Source organism: Ruditapes philippinarum, unplaced genomic scaffold (genome assembly GCF_026571515.1).
Source record: "Ruditapes philippinarum isolate M1 unplaced genomic scaffold, ASM2657151v2 ctg3931_1_1_1_1, whole genome shotgun sequence".
Lineage (NCBI taxonomy): Eukaryota > Metazoa > Mollusca > Bivalvia > Venerida > Veneridae > Ruditapes > Ruditapes philippinarum.
The window spans coordinates 130,960-149,409 of record NW_026860597.1 but is presented as its reverse complement, the minus strand read 5'-3'; the positions used below and the strand labels follow the sequence as shown (position 1 = coordinate 149,409).

The 18,450-nt window shown below is 36.0% G+C and overlaps 1 protein-coding gene across 7 annotated transcripts in view; it reads right to left on the bottom strand.

Annotated features, from left to right (window-relative positions):
- LOC132712736 (serine/threonine-protein kinase PAK 2-like) overlaps positions 1–18,450 on the bottom strand; it is a 168,740-nt gene that overhangs the window by 55,044 nt on the left and 95,246 nt on the right. For all 7 annotated transcript variants that reach the window (XM_060695155.1, XM_060695158.1, XM_060695161.1 and 4 more), the window contains 3 exons: positions 9,661–9,847; positions 6,493–6,585; positions 2,580–2,679 (listed from right to left, as the gene is read on the bottom strand). In XM_060695155.1, coding sequence (XP_060551138.1) covers positions 2,580–2,679; positions 6,493–6,585; positions 9,661–9,847 — 380 coding nt within the window. The remainder of the gene's footprint in view (positions 1–2,579; positions 2,680–6,492; positions 6,586–9,660; positions 9,848–18,450) is intronic.

The window sequence follows — 18,450 nt, the reverse complement described above, 5'->3', positions numbered from 1 at the left end:
CGGAAACTGATGATGACGGAAGGACGGAATGACGGAATGACGGAATGACGGAATGACGGAACAGGGTAACACTATATGCCCCTGCCATTATATGGCGGGGGCATAATTAAGCAGTTTGAAAGTCAAACAAGCTTAATGGGGATGGACAGATGGCGAAGGCAAAAACAATGTTTCCCAAAAATTTGGCAGATTTGATTATAGATCACCAAATCATTATTCTCAGGATGAATATGTATAACTGGAGAAGTGATGCCAATTTGTCGCCACTACTCTGTAGAAGCCACACAAAATATCTTAAACTTAAGTTATTGACCTGGAACCAATTTTCAGTTCTTATTTACAGTAATCTTGATCCTTTGGGAACCAAAAGCAATCCAAAGCATGGGTTTTCCAAAAGCTTGCTAGACATCAAGTTTCATTGAATAATTTCAATTCAAACTTTATTTATTGACCCAAAACCAAATTTTCAAACAGTTACCTCACCTTACATGGCCCAAAAGCAAACTTAAGCAAGGTCCTCATATAAGCATGCAACACACTAAGTTTCATTGTAATATCTTATTTCTTAATCTTGTTAATGACCTATTTTATTCTATTTAAGTAACAGTGACCTTGACCCTAGGGGGCCCCAAAAACAATCTCAAGCAAGGTATTTTATAAGCTTGCTATGTACCAAGTTTTATTGAAATATCAAATTTCAAACTTTACTTGATCAAGTAACTTATCACATACCTGGTGTATTAACCAAATAGTTTTGTCTTTTTTTTTCTCCCTTACATTTTTTAAAATGATTAACTTGATTTGTCCCTGTTTGCGAGTTATAGCTCTGAATTTCAGAATATTATAACAATTTCATACCTGACTGATCAACAAGTCAAACAAGAGGGCCATGATGGCCCTGAGGTCGCTCACCTGTATATAGGCCCCCCCAACCCCCAACCCCCCCAACGTTGCAGGGCCAATTTAACCCAAGGGCTTTTATTTGCACAAACTTGGTAGACACCCATAAGAAGATGTTTCATGCTAAACATCTAAGCTCTAGCTCATTGATTGAGCTTTATAAAAGAAGATTTTTTTAAAGTTTTTATTATACACATATAGTTAAAAACAATGACACCCCTGGGGCCGGGCAAATTTTGACCCCAGGGCTTTTATTTGAACAAACTTTGTAGACACTTACTAGAATAATTGTTTCATGCTTAATATCTAAACTCTAGCTATTTGGGTTTTTTCAAAGAAGATTTTAAGTTTTTGCTATACACATATAAAGAAAATCAATGACCCCCGGGGCGGGGTCAATTTTGACCCCAGGGCTTTTATTTGAACAAACTTTGTAGACACTCACTAAAAGATGTTTCATGCTTAATATCTTAACTCTAGCTATTTGGGTTTTTTCAAAGAAGATTTTTTAAGTTTTTGCTATACACATATAAGGAAAATCAATGACCCCCGGGGCGGTGCCAATTTTGACCCCAGGGCTTTTATTTGAAACAAACTTGGTAGACACCCATTTAGAACATGTTTCATGCTAAATATCTTAGCTCTAGCTCTTTGAGTTCTTTAAAAGAAGATTTTGTAGTTTTTACTATATGCATATAGGGAAAATCAATGACCCCCTGGGGCGGGCCAATTTTGACCCCAGGGCTTTTATTTGAACAAACTTGGTAGACACTTATTAGAACATGTTTCATGCTAAATATCTTAGCTCTAACTCTTTTGGTTCTTTAAAAGAAGATTTTTTAAGTTTTTACTATATGCATATAGGGAAAATCAATGACCCCCTGGGGCGGGGCCAATTTTGACCCCAGGGCTTTTATTTGAACAAACTTGGTAGACACCCATTAGAACATGTTTCATGCTTAATATCTTAGCTCTAGCTCTTTGGGTTCTTTAAAAGAAGATTTTTAAGTTTTTACTATATGCATATAGGGAAAATCAATGACCCCCCGGGGCGGGGCCAATTTTGACCCCAGGGCTTTTATTTGAACAAACATGGTAGACACTCACTAGAAGATGTTTCATGCCAAATATCTAAGCTCTAGCTCTTATGGTTTTTTACAAGAAGATAATTATTTAAAGTTTTTTCTTTCGGTTGCCATGGCAACCAGAGTTCTGCATGGAATTAAATTCTTTGAACAATTTTTAAAGGTGACCACCAAAGGAACATTCCTGTGAAGTTTGGATGAAATTGGCTTAGTGGTTTATGAGGAGATGTCATTTAAAGTAAAAGTTTACGGACGGACGATGGACGGACGCCGGACGAAAAGCGATCACAAAAGCTCACCCTGTCACTTTGTGACAGGTGAGCTAAAAAAGAGAGCAGAATTAGGCAAAACTGCATTTTTTCCACACTTTCTGCACCCAAAAGTGACCTAATTACATAATTAACTTTACTAATACGTTGAACAAATGTTATAGTGGATATGTCAGATTATTAATATACATGTAATTTTATGTAGTATTAGCAAAAAATAAAATTTTTATTTTGAAAGGCAAGGTCTGTTTGCATTATAATGAGGTTAAAGTTATAATGGGACACAGTTTAACCAGGTGGCAGTGTATAATGTTGTAATACATACTGAGTTTGACACTGCCGTCCATACCAAGTAGTATATTATCGCTCTTGATATCTCTATGTATCACATTGTTCTCATGCAGAAATTCTAACGCTTGTAAACACTGAAATAATAAAAATCGTCATCAATAAGTATAATATTTTAAATAAGTCAGAGACCCTGTTGCCTACTGTAAAGGGAATTATAGAAAAACAAGAGTGCATTAATATAACACTACATAGTAGGAACAGAAGTAATGATTGATCTTTGCCATAATGCAGGAGTGTCTAGTTAATATTTCAGCATTTTCAAATGAATGACAATTTGCAGATGTGTCTAATGTTCAGATACATAGGCTATAGTACAATGTATAATAAATGATTCAAAATAAAAGTATTCTGACTTGACAAAATTTTTGGTACTTACTGTATTACATAACTGTATTAAAATTTGAAATACAGTTAGAGTTATTTTTCTTAAATACTGGTTGCAATATAGTGAAAGTCACTGGTTGCTATGGAAAGGCAATGGTTGCTATGGGAGTCAATGGTTACTATGGAAGTCATGGTTGCTATGGAAAGTCAACGTGCAATTTTAGTCATGGGTGCTATAGAAAGTAAATGGTTGCATGGAAAGGCATTGGGTGCTGTGGAAAGGCACTGGTTGCTAAAGGGGTTTTTGGTTGCCATGTAATGTCACTGGTTGCTAAGTAAGTCACAGGTTGCTATGGAAAGTCACTTGTTGCTATGGAAAGTTACTAGCTGCTATGGGACAGACCAATTTTTATCCCATGGCTTTTATTTGAACAAACTTGGTAGACAACCACAAGTACAACATGTTTCATGTAAAAAAAACTAAGCTTAAGCTTCTGTAGTTTAAAAGGCAAATTTTCTTTAAAGTTTTTTACTATATACATATAAGGACAAGAAGCGCCCAAATGCGATGAAACCAGGTTTTCAACAACAAACTTTTGATGTAAAAGGAATCAATAGGTCAAAGTGCACTGAGTAGAAGCTTTAAATTCTTTTGTAAGCAAATGACCTTGACCTTGCTCCCATATATCAAGAGACAACCCCAAGCTGCCACACAGCAAGTTTGGTGTCAAAAGTCAAAGCAAACTCAAGTTATTATGTGAAAACTGAATATCTTTTATATGGAACAGTGACCTTGACCTTGTTCACAGACACCTGTGTAGCAATCCCAAGTTGGGTCTTGATATAGGCAACCCTCATACTAAATTTGGTGTCAATAGGTCTAAGCAAACTCAAGTTATTATGCGGAGACTGAATTTCTATTTTTACCAACATTGACATTGACCTTGATCACAGACATCTGGGTAACAATCCTAAGTTGCTTTCTGATATAAGCAACCAACACATAAAATTTGCTGGCAATAGGTCACAACAAACTCAAGTTATTGAGCAGAAACTGAATTTCTATTTTTAACAATTAAGTGACTTTGACCTTAATCATAGTCACCTGGGTAGTTATCCCCAGTAGTGTCTTGATGTAAGCTACCCATACATCAAGTTTGGTGTCAATAGGCCAAAGTAAACAAGTTATTGAGCTAAAACTGAATATCTATTTTTAGTAACAGTGACCTTGACCTTTTTCACAGACCCTGGGTAGCAATCCAAAGCTGCCTCTTGAAATAAGCTACCCACACACCAAGTTTGGTGTCAATAGACTAAAGCAAACTCAATTTACTTCAAACCACTTGCACCTCACCTCTGTGGGTTCGAATCCCGACAGGGACTTTGGATTCTTTCATGTGAGGAAGTTATGCAGCTAGCTTACATAACGTCGGTGGTTTCACTCAGGTACCCGTTCCTGCCTGAAATAATGCACGGAAGGGCACCTGATGTCATCCTCCACCAGTAAAGCTGGAATGTCTCGATATGACCTATACTGTGTCGATGTGACGTAAAACCCAAAACAAACAAACAAAACAAACTCAAGTTATTGAGCGTAAACTGAATTTCTATTTTTAATAACAGTGACCTTGACTTTGATCACAGATACCTGGATATCATTTTTGAATAGCTTCTTGAAATAAGCTACAAACACACCAAGTTTGGTGTCAACAAGCACATTCGTTGAATTTATATCACCCGCCGAATACTGGTTATTACTAAGACAACAACTGAAGACATAAGGCTTTATCTATATATATTTATCATGGCATAAACAGTAATTATTCTTTGTACATGATAAATATTCAGGGCAATAACAGAGCCATAACTCCGTGTTAAATAGTAATAGCTGGACATGCCAATGACATGTAAGTTTCCTTTTTGTAGCGATGGTTCCCATAAAGTTTTATTGAAATCAATACAGCAGTTGCAAAAGAAATAGCAATATTGCTTTATATGCATTCTACATAACATATCAAGGGCCATAACTTTGTAATGAAGGATCTGGTCTGACCAAGGCAATGATCTGGCATCTCCTGTTGGTATTAATGAATTTTTCCCATAAAATTTAATTGAATTTCAGCCAGTAGTTGCAGAGAAGTAGCGCAGAAACAATTATTGCTCTATATGCATACTGCATAACTAATCAAGGGCCATAACTCTGAGTTAAAGTGTCTGACCAGAACAAGGCGATGATATGCGCAGCTCCTCTTGGTATTGAAGGTTCCCATAAAGTTTGCTCTATATGCATACTGCATAACTAATCAAGGGCCATAACTCTGAGTTAAAGTGTTTGACCAGAACAAGGCGATGATATGCGCATCTCCTCATGGTATTGAAGGTTCCCATAAAGTTTGCTCTATATGCATACTGCATAACTAATCAAGGGCCATAACTCTGAGTTAAAGTGTCTGACCGTAAAAGGCGACGATATGCACATCTACTCTTGATATTGATGATTCCCATAAAGTTTTGTTTGCCAGTAGTTGCAGAGAAGTAGTGCGGATAAGATTATTGCTCTATATGCATACTGCATAACTAATCAAGGGCCATAACTCTGAGTTAAAGCATCAAGTTGACACCTCCACTAGCTAGTCCAGTAATCTGTTAACATGTTGACAACAAGGGCCGGTTGAACCGGGTCATGCCCCCCGAATAGGTTTTGGACTACCTCTTGTAGTGTTAGAGTTATGTCACAGACAAAGTGTAAAAACAACCCAAATGTTGTGCACGACACATTGTCTCAATATGCTGATCATTTATGTGAAATAGTTGTAAAATCCGACTCCAAGTAACCAAGTTATGGACTGGACAGGATTCTGCTGCAAGGTCATGTTGTGACCTTGACCTTCAAGGTAGCGATCCAAATGTTGCGTGTGACACGTCGTCACAATATGGTGATCATTTACGTGAAACAGTTGTAAAATCTGACTTCAAATAACGAAGTTATGGGCCGGACACGATTTTGCTGCAAGGTCATGCTGTGACCTTGACCTTCAAGGTAGCGACCCAAATATTGCATTTGACATGTCGATTCAATATGGTGATCATCTCTGTGAAAAAGTTGTTAAATCCGACTTCAAGTAACGAAGTTATGGGCCGGACACAATTTTGCTGCAAGGTCATGCTGTGACCTTGACCTTCAAGGTAGCGATCAAAATGTTGCGCGCGACACGTCGTCTCAATATGGTGATCATTTCTGTGAAATAGTTTTAAAATCAGACTTAAAATAACAAAGTTATAGACCGGACACGATTTTGCTGTAAGGTCAAGCTGTGACCTTGACCTTCAAAGTAGCGACTCGAATGTTGCGCGCGACACGTCGATTCAATATGGTGATCATTTCTGTGAAATAGTTTTAAAATCCAACTTCAAATAACAAAGTTATGGGCCGGACACAAATTCGGGACGTACGTACGTGCGGACAGACTGATGGACGGACAGCCCGACGACAAAATGCTCTTATCGGACGGACGGACAACCTGACCACTATATGCTCTTTTCGGGGAGCAAAAAAATAATACCTCTCTAGCCACTGCAGCTATCTGACCCTCATCCATGCATGTGTCTGTAACAACATCCGTCAATGAACCACCAGCTAAGTACTCCATTACCACCTTCAATTATAAAAATATTAAACTTGACAAACACATCTAAATAATTTTTCAAAACTTATTAAAACTTGTTAGCTATGACAGCCCTCAATCTGTCACATAACTTAGGCTTTTTGACAGGAAAGGTCATATTGTGTCTAGGGCTAGAAACAAGAAGCAATTTCAGTAGTGTTGTCCTCATTGTCGCTGAAAATCAAAAACTAATCAGACCACCCAGAAGTAAGCGACAATCGATAGTCCTTTTAAAATCAATTATTTTAGTGTTCTTGACCCTTGAAAATTCTTAAATGCACTCATTTGAAATCATTTTTGATTCGTGATAATTTCAGATGGATGCATTGAAATTTTACTGTTCAATCAATAAGTGCCAACAAAAGAAATTGGCATTGACAAAGCAATTTGTCACGACTACAGTAGGCGTGACAAATTATCCGCATTAAAACGGTTTAAGCCAGTCACTGCATTTGATAGCGAGAAGTATAACTGAAAGTCGTCCGCTAATCAATAAACACTGCATATAATGTGTACATAATAATTTTCATTAATTGGTAAACAATAGTAATGTACGTATGCTGATTTGTCACACTTTCGTATGAAGATTTACTCAAGCACTCAAGGAACAAATAATACAACATAATGGAATGGTTTTTACTAAGTCAAGGGCAATAACTCTACAAATGCTGGATACATCCAAAGCGAAACCCCAGGTGTACAACTTCACATGCTGACCAACATTGCTGTTAAGTTTCATGACTCTAGGTTAAATACTTTTTGAGCTATGCACTGCACAAATTGAAAATTGCAAATTTTCACTAAGTCAAGGGCAATAACTCTGACAAAACTGAATAAATTCATAACCAAACCCCAAGTGCACAACTTCACATGCTGATCAACATTCCTGTAAAGTTTCATGACCCTACATGTAGGTCAAATACTTTTTGAGCTACATGCAACACAAGTTGAAAATTGCAATTTTCACTAAGTCAAGGGCAATAACTCTGACGAAACAGAATAAATCCACAAGGTAAACACCAGGTACACATCTTCACATGCTGAGCAACATTCCTGTGAAGTTTCATGACCCTAGATGAAATACATTTTGAGCTACACTACTAAGTCAATTGCAATAACTCTAACAAAACAGAAACAAGATTGCATTTGTAAAAAATGCCATGCCACCGCATAAATACAACACTGAATAGTAATGTAGGAAAAAAATTTTTTTTGTTTCTTTACAGATTGCCATAACGCATGGATCTGACTTACCTATCTGTTATTATCAGATTAGTACCTTCAAACAATAAGATTTTTAATTTTTTACTTTATGATATAATTTATGATATAGTGACTGAAAATCAATGATCCCCAGGGGCGGGGCTAATTTTGACCCCAGGGCTTTAATTTGAATAATCTTTCTAGCGGTTCACTACACAATGTTTAATGCAAAATGTCTAACCTCTAGCCTTAGTCAATAGGAGAAGATGATTTTTTAAAGTTTTTACTATATACAAGTAAGGAAAACCCATGACCCCTGGGACGGGGCTTGTTTGACACTAGAGGCAAAATTTGAAAAACTTTGGTAGAGTACCTATAGATGATATCATATACCAAATATTAAAGCTCTAAGCCTTGTACCTTCAGACAAGAAGATTTTTAATTTTTTACTATATGTGTACATAGTGAAAATCAATGACCCCCGGGGGTGGGGCCAATTTTGACCCCAGGGCTATAATTTTTAAAATCTTGCTAGAGGTTCACTACACAATGTATCATGCAAAATATCTATCCTCTAGCCTTTGTCATTTTAGGGAAGATGATTTTTTAAGTTTTTACTATATACATATAAGGAAAACCTATGACCCCCGGGGCGGGGCTAATTTTGACACTAAAGGCAAAATTTAAACAACTTTGGTAGAGTACCTATAGATGATATCATATAACAAATATTAAAGCTCTAAGCCTTGTGCCTTCAGACAATAAGATTTTTTTATTTTTTACTATATGTACATAATGAAAATCAATGACCCCCAGGGGCGGGGCCAATTTTGACCCCAGGGCTATAATTTGTACAATCTTGCTAAAGGTTCACTACACAATGTTTCATGCAAAATATCTTACCTCTAGCCTTTTTCAATTTAGAGAAGATGATTTTTTAAGTTTTTACTATATACATTTAAGGAACACCTATTACCCCCGGGCGGGCTAATTTTGACACTAAAGGCAAAATTTGAACAACTTTAGTTGAGTACCAAATATCAAACCTCTAAGCCTAGTACCTTCAGACAAGAAGGTATTTTAATTTTTTACTATATGTATATATAGTGAAAATCAATGACCCCGGTGCGGGGTCGATTTGGACCCCAGGGCTATAATTTGAACAATCTTGGTAGAGGTCTACCAGACAATGCCTTGTGCAAAATATCTAAGCTCTAGGCCTTTTGGGTCTTTACAAGAAGATTTTTTAAATTTATTCTTATAATTCCTTTTGGTTGCCATGGAAACCAGATTTCTGCATGGAATGAAATTCTTTGAACAACTTTGGAAGCCCTTCACCCAAGGATCAATCCTGCCAAGTTTGGTTGAAATTGGACTAGTGGTTTTTCTTAAGTTCATTATATAATACACATACATACCATCCCATCCCATCCCACCGCATCGCAGATGCTGCGGTGGCATTAAAACATCAAAACACTCGGCAATCTGATTAATACTCGGGGGCTACGCCACCCTCGTACAAATTGAATAGCCTTGTGCTTCGATGCTCTTTCTATTACTAATATACCCCTCTATACAATAGATAAACTAATATACCCCTCTATACAATAGATAAACTAATATACCCCTCTATACAATAGATAAACTAATATACCCCTCTATACAATAGATAAACTAATATACCCCTCTATACAATAGATAAACTAATATACCCCTCTATACAATAAATAAACTTTCTTTGGTTGTTGTGAGAGATTCATTGCTTTTACAAAACAGACAGACAGATGGACAGACAGACAAGGTGGTGGCTATATGCAATCCCTTCGGGGAGCATAATGAAGAAATGTAAAAATTACCACTTACCCACAATTCTTCACCAACTAAGTAACTGTCCAGAAAGTTGACAATATTTGGATTTTGGTGTTCTCTCATTACTAATATTTCATTGATAATTAATTCTTTCTTTGGTTGCTGTGAGAGATTCATTGCTTTTATGGCTACTTCTCTTCCTGTTGCTACTTCTATTGCTATATACACAGTTCCAGATGCACTGAAAAAAATCATTCAGAATTCTGATATCACTTTAGAAGTTTCCTTAAACAATGCAGAATCTTGTTATGGACATAACTTGCTTAAATTATGGAACAGTTTGTTAGCTCCATGGAAAGGCCCAGGATCGCTCATCTGAGATCTTATAGCAAACATATATCATGAATAATTTAAATTAAAAGATCATATACTAGTTTGTATATATATAGACATACGTGTTTTGACGGCTTTTTGTCCCCCCCCCCCCTTTTGAGGCCTCAAGCACTGAAAAAAATACCTTATTTAGGCCCCAAACACTGTTTTTCGTTTGAGAAATGTTGTTCAAAAAAGTAACCACTTTTTTGGTGCTGCCCCCTATTAAAATGTTACATCAGGGGGTTGCCAGAAGGGGGGATTTGGGGGTTTGAAGGGGGACGGTAGTCCCCCCTCATTGCCAAGAAAATTTTGGACATGTGACAGGCTAAAAATGGCCTTAGGAAGATCTTAGGGTAACTAGTAACCAACACTGAAAAGCTTTAATTTTACTCTATCTCAGTTCATTGAGAAGTTGCAGCACTTTAAAATCAGTTTTGATAGAAAAAAACAATGCAAAATAGTGATTTTTGGCAATTTTGAGACGTCCTCCTGATACCATGGTAACAGGAAATTTACGATTGAGCATGCTGTTACAGAGGCTATGGTCTTGTCAACATTTGTGCCAAGTTTCATCAATATTGAAACATTTTACATAGTTTCATAGCAGTTTGAACTTGTTACAGGAGGCTTTTAAATGAAAACGGCCATTTTTTGGAATATGCTCATGGGGTAAAAGGTTAAACCATATTTATATTTTGCAATTAAAATTCAAATGTCACTTGTAAAGAAATACTCTCGTTAAAACTAGGTCGTCGGAACGTCTCGAAAATTGATCAGTAAGAAAAATTAATAAAAAGTAAGGCGTTTAACATTTAAACGTAGAAAAAGATTATGGCTATCGAGGGAAAAAGTTACAGAAAGCCACAGCATAGTTTTTGATAAGCATAAACAATTAAGAAAGGGTAATAGAAAAATGGTAAACAAGTAGAGTCCGTCTCACACAGAACACACAGTTTATACGGTTGGCCACCGATGTAAATCGTACATACAACCGAAACAACCATGGCGATATCTGAGTTACACTCGGGCCATTCGAGTGTCTTTCTCGAGATTCTCACAAGTGCACACACAGTTTCATACGATCACCATACAACCAATATGGTTCAAGTATGAATCATAAATGGCAGGCACGATATAGTACGGGTATACTTGGTCTCACAAGGGCTCAAGAAAATTTATTTCTATTACCCTTTCTTAACGGCCAAGAAAATTTTGGATTTGTGAGAGGCTAAAAATGACCCCAGGTCGATCATAAGGTAATGTGTAACCAACGCTGAAAAGTCTTTGACTCTATCTCAATCCATTGAGAAGTTGCAGGACTTTGAAATAAATTTTGATGAAAAAAATCAACGCAAAATAAAGAGTTTTAGCAATTTTGAGATGTCCCCTCATTGCCATAATGGTAACAGGAAAATTAAGACTGAGTATGTCGTTACAAAGGCAATGGTCCAGTCAACATTTGTGCCAAGTTTGAATAGTATTGAAGCATTTTTCATTGTTTCATAGCAGTTTGAACTTGTAACTGAAGCCTTTTTAATGAAAACGGCCATTTTTCACAATATGCTCATGAGGGAAAGGGTTAAGGGCATGAACTTAAATGAAAAAAATTATTTGTTGAAACAAATTTTGAACAAAATACTATTATAACATTTGAAATTTTGCCTGCAATTGCAGGGGATTCATTGAGTTATGACACGTTTCTAGTTTTGCTTTAGATTTGTTTAAAAATAATTTACATAATATGTTTATGTGTTAAATACAAACTATAATTTTAAAATTAATATGTGACATAAAAGACTAATTAATTGTTGGACACATAATGTGTTAAAATTCTAAATCAGGGCACTAGACACCTTTAGGGTACAAGTACCCATACCCTAAAGGAGAATTTTGCGTCGTTTTAAGGCAAAATTCGAAATTTTATGTTATTATGTATTTTATGTATCTTTAATCACATTTACTCATTTCACTATTTCCTACTATTGGTTCCAATAGTTTGTAATTTTCCTACCACTGAAATCAATAGCTAGTATATTTTTTAATTTAGACTAACAAATCAAACAATTTACTTGAAGTTGACTTATAATAGAATTCGAGGGGATTTTTTTCTGAGATAGGGGAAAAATACATATGATTTTGAGGTCCCCATATTCGGCCCAAAAACTACCAAACGAGTGCCATCTGTGTTCTATCTGTGAAAACCGGACAAGATTTTTCTATTTATAGCTCTGGCGGCTATTTTGTGCAGGGGAGAAGAAAGTGCTGGTGAAATGCACAACTAAAGATAGTACTGAACACTCCTGTGAAGTTCGGTTGGAATCCCACAAGTAGTTAGACAAGTGAAAGCCGGACAAGAGATTACCATTTTTACCTATGGTGACCATTTTGTGCAACAAAGCAGAGCATGCCGACGATATGCACAACTAGCAATGGCACTGATCACTCCTGTGAAGTTTGGTTGAAATCCCATCAGTAGTTTGACCTGTTAAGGCCAGACAATTAGCTTGGGCGGCCATTTTGTGCAGTGAAGCAGAACGTGCTCATGATGTGCACAACTAGGTATAGTACTGATCACTCCTGTAAAGTTTGGTTGAAATCCCATCAATAGTTTGACATGTGAAGCCCAGACAGGATTTTTCTATTTTTAGTTCTGGTTGACATTTTGTGCAACAAAGCAGAGCATGCCGACGATATGCACAACTAGCAATGGCACTGATCACTCCTGTGAAGTTTGGTTGAAATCCCATCAGTAGTTTGACATGTGAAGCCCAGACAGGATTTTTCTATTTTTAGTTCTGGTTGACATTTTGTGCAGCGAAGCGGAACATGCCGGTGGTGTGCACAACTAGGGATGGTACTGATGACTCCTGCAAAGTTTGGTTGCAATCCCATCAATAGTTTGACATGTGAAGGCTGGACAAGATTTTATTATTTTCAGCTCTGGTGGCCATTTTGTGCAAAGAAGCGACAGGTGTGCACAACTAGGGATGGTACTGATCACTCTTGTAAAGGTTGGTTGAAATCCCACCAGTAGTTTGACCTGTGATGGCCGGACAAGCTTAATGTGAAAGCGTTTTGACATACAAGGTCGGTGTGACCTTGACCTTTGACCCCTTGCCCCTAAAAACAAAAGGGGTCATTAACTTGTCAAGACCAATGCACCTACTAAGTTTGAGGGCCAAAGGCCAATGTCTTGTCAAGTTATTGATTGGAAACAGCTTTTACCTACAAGGTCAATGTGACCTCGATCTTTGACCCCAAAATCAATGGGGGTCATCTACTGGTCATGAACAATCATCACACAAGTTTAAGCTCCTAGGCCTAAGCGTTCTTTAGTTATTGATCAGAAACTGTTTTTACCTACAAGGTCAATGTGAGCTTAACCTTTCACTCCCAAATCAATAGGGGTCATCTACTGGTCATGAACAATCATCATACCAAGTTTGAAGTGCCTAGGCCAAAGCTTTCTTTATTTATTGATCGGAAACAATTTTTACCTACAAGATCAATGTGACTTTGACCTTTGATCCCTTGACCCAAAAATCAATAGGGGCCATCAACTAGTCATGAACAATCATCATACCAAGTTTGAAGTTCCTAGGCCTAAGAGTTCTTTAGTAATTGATTGTAAACCATTTGGTCTACAAACAGACAAATGCAAAGCAATACACCCCCACTTCTTTGAAGGGAGGCATAATAAATTATGTCTAATTTGAATAAAAGATCACACAAAATGTGTATTGAAAGCTGCATTACATTTTACGGGTCAAGTTAAGAAGGTCATTTCTTAAAAAAACTGCTAGTTTTTTTAAAGACACTATGTATTCATACCGTATTTGTCTAATATTTGGTGTGTAGAGTTAAAAACTTAACACATGTACTCCATGCAAATTCAATACATGTTTATTTTACCTTTAGAAAGACACTGTGTAGGAATTGTAACTTTATTTAAATATGAAATTGAACCTAGTCTATCTTTAAAATTAGTGTAATTTTTAAAATCAATGTGTGTATTTAACATAATTATGTAAAACTTTTTTTTATATCAGATTGGGTCTTTTATTCTAAAAACTATGTGATTTAATCTTATGTCATTAAAATCTTAATAGTAAGCTCTGGCAGTCATTTTGTACAGCAAAGCAACATGCCAGTGATATGCACAACAAGATATTGAACTGATCACTCCTATAAGGTCATGTCCAAATCACGCAAGAAGTTTGACCAGTAAAAGCCAGACAAGATTTTTCTATTTTTAGCTCTGATGGCCATTTTGTAGAGCTAAGCAGAAAGTGCCAGCAATATGCACAACTAGTGATGGTATTGATCACTCTTGTGCAGTTTCATTAAAATCCCAGGAGCAGTTTGGCCTGTGAAAGCAGGACAAGATTTTACTACATATAGCTCTGGGGGCCTTTTTGTGCAGAGAAGCAGAACATGCCAGCAAAAAGGGGCTACTTTCTTCACTTATCAATTTGCTACAACTTTTCACCACTGTCTTAATTTTTATGGAAACAATGCCCCTATCAGCTACTTCAAATAAAACAAGTTTACATGCTAATGATTACCTGTCTACATTTCATATCTGGAAATCATTTTTCATATGCTGCATCATTTAAAGAATATAAGAATGTCACTATAACACAGTAAATATACCTGTTTTAAATGATAAACAGTAACTCAAATTTTGTACTAAGCACTTAACTATTGTCCATTTCAGATAAAAATATCAGAAGTTATTATGCTCTTTATGTGTTCATTTCCTTAAAATGTCTGGTCAAGGATAAAACAATTCAACACTGTTTCTGTTTTTAAGCCCTTAGTTTTTGGTTTTTTTTCCCTTATTAATACGATTGCCCTTATATATCAGATTGATTTTTTTGTCTAGAATGGAATAATGCAAATAAAACAGCGTCCAAAATATTTCTAACAAATTAGAATTCTGGCAAATATTTAATTAATTATTAGTGACTTGTTTTAAATCTTCTCTTGTTTTTATCTTTCATCCCCTATTAACCATGCCATATTGCTTTCAGAGTGTCTATTGATACAGATAAATCACATGAGACCTACTTATTAACAGTCTCTGCAAAATCAACGTCTCTGCCGGTCTGTAAAGACCAATGACCTGAGTAAATTATTGTCTCGTATTAATTGATATGACTTTGGCAGTCTTTTTAGACCGGCCAACATCAAAGACTAAAAACTGTAAGCCTTATTCTGATACCATGCATATAACTATTGTCCAAAACTACAAACGGATGACAGGTTTATTTTGCAGTGACACAAAGGCCATCAGTGATGACATGTGTTGCCTCATGATAGCCATAACTTGGCAAAAAATCATTCAACCTATAAACCTGTGTAATATGCACAAGAATTTGAGCTATCAATCAATCCTGTAAAGTGTCATTGAAATTGCATAAGTGGTATAACAGGAGTAGTCTGGACAAATTTCAAAATTAAAATCATGAAAGGGCAAAAACTCTGACAACAAGAAATGTCTAACGACACATATTGTAATGCCCTAGAAATTTTACCTTTTGTGATTTCACTGGATTTCAGTCTTGTTTATTTCTAATTTCACTTTCATTTTGAGAAGCTTTTACTGGCGACAACACAGTTAATCATGTGGTGTCCTAATGAAACTTACAGGACATCAACTTAAATCTACATAATTATTGTGCCAGCTATTTAATCCTTCCTGACTCTGGAAGATTTTCCCTAAATGTTATCCATGGTAGAATCCTGTGTTTTTAATTTGATTTCGTGACTTCTGTCAAAATAGTTAATTCCTTTATTTCACACTCAAGATGTTAAAGTTTGGTTGTACATGATGTAGCCTCATTTAAAATGTAAATCTGCGTTAAAAATCCATCTGAATTTAATATTAATAGTATATTTATGATAATTTGAAATGCACTTTTCTATGTCAGCCATGTTGGACTATTATGTCTACTGTTATTACGTAGTGAATGCAAGGGATAGTTCTTTATCCGATGATAGTAATTTGTTAACTTAAATTGTCACTTAGAGAATGTAATATTTCAATATGATTATTCTTATTATGAGTTTTGATGTACATACTTTGTTGATTAGGTGCCTATTTTTGGCGCAGATGATATCCCACAAAATTATTGTGGAGCCCACAGAAAAAGCTGTGGAGCGTTCCTTCCACAAGAAAATCTGTGGGACGTCTTCCCACGAGAAAAACTATGGAGCCCACAAAAATATCTTCCACAAAGTTGTGGAATGTGTGGAGACTGTGGCATATAAATAGCCAGCTTCCCTTCAAATGAAGAACTTCAACACCAAAATTTCACTTTGTGCACCTTTTTGAATATTTCTTTAAAATTCTCTATACTTTGGCATTTACTCGAAATTATTCTGGTACACAACTTTTTTATTAATTTATCTTTGAGGTTTTACGATTAAATAAATAATCTGACATTTATTTTTGTGAAGTTTAAGTTTTGTTTTGATTAGAAACTTTATTGAGGGAACTTGAGATTGTAACTTAAAACAGTATTTTTATGAACAATTTTTGTGACATAATAACTTACAGTTAATTTATACATTTGCTTGTTTAAGCTGTTTATAAACTTTAGAAACTTTTAAAGGCATTTGTAATTTTTCCCTCCTTAATTATTTTTTAACATTGAAGTTCAAACTTTGTGAATGCCCAGCGGACAGTCGACTAGCAGTAGCAGACAACGTGTTATCTAATCACGGCTAACAGTCAAAAGATAGATGCTGTCTACATACGAAACAACACACAGTCACGGAGAGCAGTCATAAAAGGTAGTTGCTGTCAAATAGAGCAGTAAGAAGGGGCAAAGTCAAACAGAGTTGCAGTCTACAGAGAAGCTGACTGACAAAGACAGGAAGTAGAGGGCAACCTACAGAAGATCTGGCCAGCAGCCACATGAGGCAGCTCAACACCGTACAAGAGAGGGATAGTTACAGGCTCACACTACCAAGCGCAGGAGGGTAAAAATATGCCCCCCTTTCTAGACCTTGACACACATTATTGGTAATTTTGTTAGAGAAACTTGCCATAAATGGGTACATTAAAGTATTCAATTATGGAAAAAAGAAAAATAATGAAGACTTCGCGATAAATAGTTTTCAAGAATGAGACATTTAAGGCCGCTGTGACATTGACCTTTGACCTAGTGACCACAAAATCAATAGGGGTCACTTACTAGTTATGACCAATCATTATTAGAGATATGAAGACTTTGTGATGATTAGTTTTTAAGATAATAAGCAGAAACTATTCTGACATTTTAGACCCCTGTGAAAAGCAATAAGGATCATCTGCTGGTTATGACCAATCACTATGTGAAATATGAAGACTTTGTTATAATTACCTTTCAAAATAATGAGCTGAAATCCTCTACCATTCAAAGACCCTGTGACCTTGACCTTTGACCTGGTAAACCCAAAATCAATAGGGGTCATCTACTAGTTATGACCAATCAATATGTGAAATATGAAGACTTTGTGATAAATAGTAATCAAGATAATAAAGAAAATCAATGATCCCTGGGGCGGGGCCAATTTTAACCCTAGGGCCCTTATTTGAACAAAAATGGTAGACATCCATCAGAAGATGTTTCATGCTAAATATCTTAGCTCTAGCTCTTAGGATTTTTTAAAAGAAGATTTTTTAAGTTTTTACTATATACATAAAGGGAAAAACAATGACCCCCTGGGGCTGGGCCAATTTTGACCCCAGGGCTTTTATTTGAACAAACTTATTAGACATCCACTAGAAGATGTTTCATGCTTAATATCTAAGCTCTAGCTATTTGGGCTTTTTAAAAGAAGATTTTTTAAGGTTTTTACTATATACAAATAAGGAAAATCAATGAACCCCGGGGCGGGGCAAATTTTGACACTTGGGCATTTATTTGAACAAACTTTGTAGACACTGACTTGATGATGTTTCATGCCAAATATTTAAGCTCTAGCTCTTTCGGTTTTCTAAAAGAAGATATTTTAAGTTTTTTCTTTCGGTTGCCATGGCAACCAGAGTTCTGCTTAGAATTAAATTCTTTGAACAATTTTTAAAGTTGACTACCAAAGGAACATTCCTGTGAAGTTTGGATGAAATTGGCTTAGTGGTTTATGAGAAGATGTCGTTTAAAGTAAAAGTTTACGGACGGCCGGACAAACGCCGGACGAAAAGCGATCACAAAAGCTCACGTGACAGGTGAGCAAAAAAAACACCTTTTTTATTAAAGGGCCATAACTCTTCCAAAAATCATTCAACCGAAAAACCCATGCAATATACGCAAGGACTTGAGCTACAAATCAATTCTGTAAAGTTTCATTGAAATGCATTAGTGGTATAAGAGAAGTAGTGCGGACAAACTTTAAAAATAAAAATTATTAAAGGGCCATAAATCGGACAAAATCATTGAACTGGAAAATGCTGATGATATGAACAACTAAACTTGGTACTGA